General features: G+C 56.9%; 1 protein-coding gene across 1 annotated transcript in view; it reads left to right on the top strand.

Annotated features, from left to right (window-relative positions):
- The window catches only part of CSF1 (colony stimulating factor 1), a 6897-nt gene extending 4607 nt beyond the window's left edge, over window positions 1-2290 (top strand). The window contains exons 7-10 of the mRNA XM_017739796.1: window positions 3-60; window positions 305-360; window positions 449-501; window positions 810-2290. Of these exons, the coding sequence (XP_017595285.1) occupies window positions 3-60; window positions 305-360; window positions 449-500 (166 nt within the window). The 3' untranslated portion in view covers window position 501; window positions 810-2290. The remainder of the gene's footprint in view (window positions 1-2; window positions 61-304; window positions 361-448; window positions 502-809) is intronic.
- Window positions 2291-3362: the final 1072 nt, after the last annotated feature.

Genomic DNA, 3362 nt, shown 5'->3' with positions numbered 1-3362 from the left:
AGTGTGGTGGCCGTCCTGCTGGCCACGGGAGGGCTGCTCTTCTACAAGTATAAATCCAGGGTAAGACCCCTGCCTCGTCTCCTCCCCGGGCACCAAGATCCTCTCCTGCCTCAGTTTCCCCACTTGTCTCTTGGCCAATGTGGGTTGAGCCCCATTTTCCCCATGATTTTGAGACTGGGGGACAATTGGTGGTGCTGAGTGTGGTAGGAGGATGTTATCTGGGGCATTTCCACCCCTCCCCACCCTGCTACAGCCCCCTCCCCTTCCCCAGGGCTCATCTCCCCATTTCCCTCCCTCCACACAGGTCCTGGAGCGGCCGCTGGAGGATGGAGGCTGCGACCCCAAGGAGCCGGAGAGGAGGTGGGTGTGATAGCATCCTGCGTGGGGGGGCTTTGGGGACCCCCACCCTGGGTGACCCTGCTCTAAACCCCCTGTCTTTCTGTCGCAGGGCGCTGCAGGGAGCAAGGGAACGCTCAGAGCTGGAGACTCAGGATCTCTGAGGTGATCAGGGGCTGGGTGGGACCTCACAGGGCTCCGGTCCAAGCTGTGAGGACAATATTGTGTCCCTGGATTGTCCTCATCGGTGCTGACCTTGGCCACGGTCAGGGAAATTCTGGGTGGGAAGACACGGACAGGAGCAGGTCTGCGCCCCAGCGCTGCCAGCATGTGGTTTCGCAGCTCGTTAATCCATTACTGGCCCTTTCTTAATATACATAATGTTTTTACATGTGGTTTTTGTGTGTTTCTCCCCACGCTGCCCTCCCTGGCAGAGCCTCGGCTCCTGCTCATCCCTCTCCTCCTTTTCCCAGGGCCCCAGGCAGGATGTGAAGCTGCTCGGGGGACGGATCCGGATGGAAGGAGGGTTGGCACGCGCCAGCCTTGCCGCGGTCTCACCGTGATGCTGACACTCCCTCTTCCCTTGCCCTGTGCCGGCGGCCAGAGACGGCAAAAAACTCCCTGGCAGGGACAAAAGGATGGGGGGATGTGCCCTGAGTGGGACCCCCGGGCACCGGGAAGTGAAGGGCTGGAAGGTGTTGGAACCATAACCGCAGGCCTTTGCCGGCAGCGGTGGCTGGTGGGACACTGCGGTGCTGAGCAGGACAGTGGAGATGCTGCTGGATGTGGGATGACGGATCCCACTTGGACACAGCCGGCGCTGGATGAAGATAGAGGGGACCAGCTCCCCAAATCCTCTGGCTCTTCTCCGATCCCAGCAGACTGGGTTTGGAGCAGCACCCATCGCCCCCTTCACCCTGCCTTTCCTGAGGCTTCAACTGGAGCATCCTGAATCCCAGGGGGGCCAGTCCTGAGACACCCAGCCCTGACTTGCAACTCAAACCCTCACACTGTGAATATTTAAAGCCCTCCCATGCCCATGTCCCTGCGTGGGGCTGGGTTTGGGGTGACCCTTGGCACCGTCCCAGTCCCCCCCCATCCTCCTATTGTTAGGGTTTATTTTTAATTTTTGATAGAGCGGACGGAAGTCTTTATCCTGCACAAGTGTTCTGGGGGGGCCGTGTGCCCCTCGCAGGGTCATCGCCGCGAGCTGGCCTCGCTGGGATTCCATTTCTTTGGTGACTGCGCTTTGGAGAAGGGAATGGGGCTGGGAATGATGGGATCCACGAGGGTGTAAGAGCTGGAGCTGCCCCAGCTGGGCACCCAGGGGCTTCTTGGCTCAGCCCCGCTCCTGGGCTTTGGGAAGAGCCTGGTTTGGGATGCACCAGCCCTGGAGATACCCCAAAATCCAACGGCTCCCTCCAGCCCCGGATGAAGCGTGGGCCGCGCTGCTCTGGGAGTTTCAAGTATTATTTTTATATGAAGGATGAAAATATGGACAAACCCAACTGTTTTTAAAGAAAGCATCACTATTAATTTGGGGTTTATATATATATATATATATGTATATATATATATAATGTGTATTTATGACTGGCAGAAGGAGAGGGTTCCCGGGCGAGGGACTGGTGTAAATCAGGGTGAAAATCCCTGATGCAGCAGGAAGCCTGGGGCCAAACTCCTAGTGGTGTAAGTCACCCGTTTACACTGTGGAGGAGCTGCTCCTGGGGGAGAAAACTTGCCTTTACCAACGTTGGATTTATTTTGCCTTTTTTTCGTTGTTGTTTGGTTGGGGTTTTTTGTTGGTTTCAGGGTGGGTTTTTTTGGTGTGGTTTTTTTTTTTTATACAATGAAATGCTGAAATATTTTATACAAAGGCATTTAAAAGTCTATTTAAAGAAAATAATGGAAAACAACTTGTATATTTAATATTATGAATAAACAGAGAGGTGTAGCTTGGTGTAAGGTAGCTTGGTGTAAGTCTGTGGGGCAAGGGGGGACTGGAGCTTGTGACTCTCCTGTCTCAGCCCTGGCATCCCTGAGGGGGTGACTGGGGGCTGACCCCTGGTAGTCTTACCCTGATCTGCTTCCCTGTGGATGCACGTGGGAGTTCATGGCCACTGGGATGAGGGCAAAGGGATGCATCCGAGCCTTCCTGCCCCCAGCTCCCTCCGGCATTGCTGGGAGCTCCTGGCACCAGCTCTGAGGCTGGGCCCCCCCAAATCTGTGTCAATGGTTGGGAAGCGGCTGTTTAAAGCAAACACACTTGAGGCAAAGTTTCCTGGAGCACTTTGCTTAGAGAGACAGCACTGGAAGAGGCATTTCCTTCCTCCCCGCCGCTCCCCCGGCTCCCCTTCCTTCTTTCCAGGAGCAGGGGAGCCCCACATCCTGCTCCCCCTGCACGGATCCAGCATCTCCAGGGGGATACCAGGGGCCTTCCACAGCCCATGGGGTGTGCAGGGTGAACACCCCCATGGCTCATCCGAGGGGGTGGGAAGGGCACGATGGGGTCCCGGGAGCGTTTTGCGAGTGCCAGGGCTGAGCTGCTGCTTTGTTTGCTGACAAACAGGATTCCTCGAGGGGAGCTGACTCAGCCCAGCCCTTCCTCTCCCCAGCAGCAGCCGGGGGTTTCCCAGGTCCACATCCCCTTCCCAGGGAAGTGGGACCTATATATATCCTGCTGGATCTGCGCCACAGTCATTATGGTCAGATTTGGGGGGTATTTGAGGCCAGAGGCTGCTCTTAGGGGCGGGCACCATGCCCGGGTATGGGGGTGCTGGGGGCAGCGAGTCCTTGCCCTGCTCCAGGATGCTCCAGGATGCTCCAGGCAGCTCCACAGCTGCACAGGAGACGGTGACTGGAGCTGAACGATGGCAGCTTGAAGCTGTGGCAGAGCTTGTGGGGCAGAGGTGGGAGCATCCCAGGCTGCTGGGGGGGTGTGAGGAGCACCAGTACCCACCCCCTCTCTGTATTTACACCCCACAATCCCTCATGCCCAGGGATGAGGCTGCTCTATGTGCTGTAAA

This window comes from Corvus brachyrhynchos, unplaced genomic scaffold (genome assembly GCF_000691975.1).
Source record: "Corvus brachyrhynchos isolate BGI_N302 unplaced genomic scaffold, ASM69197v1 scaffold67, whole genome shotgun sequence".
Taxonomy (NCBI): domain Eukaryota; kingdom Metazoa; phylum Chordata; class Aves; order Passeriformes; family Corvidae; genus Corvus; species Corvus brachyrhynchos.
This window is presented reverse-complemented; position numbering and strand designations above follow the sequence as displayed.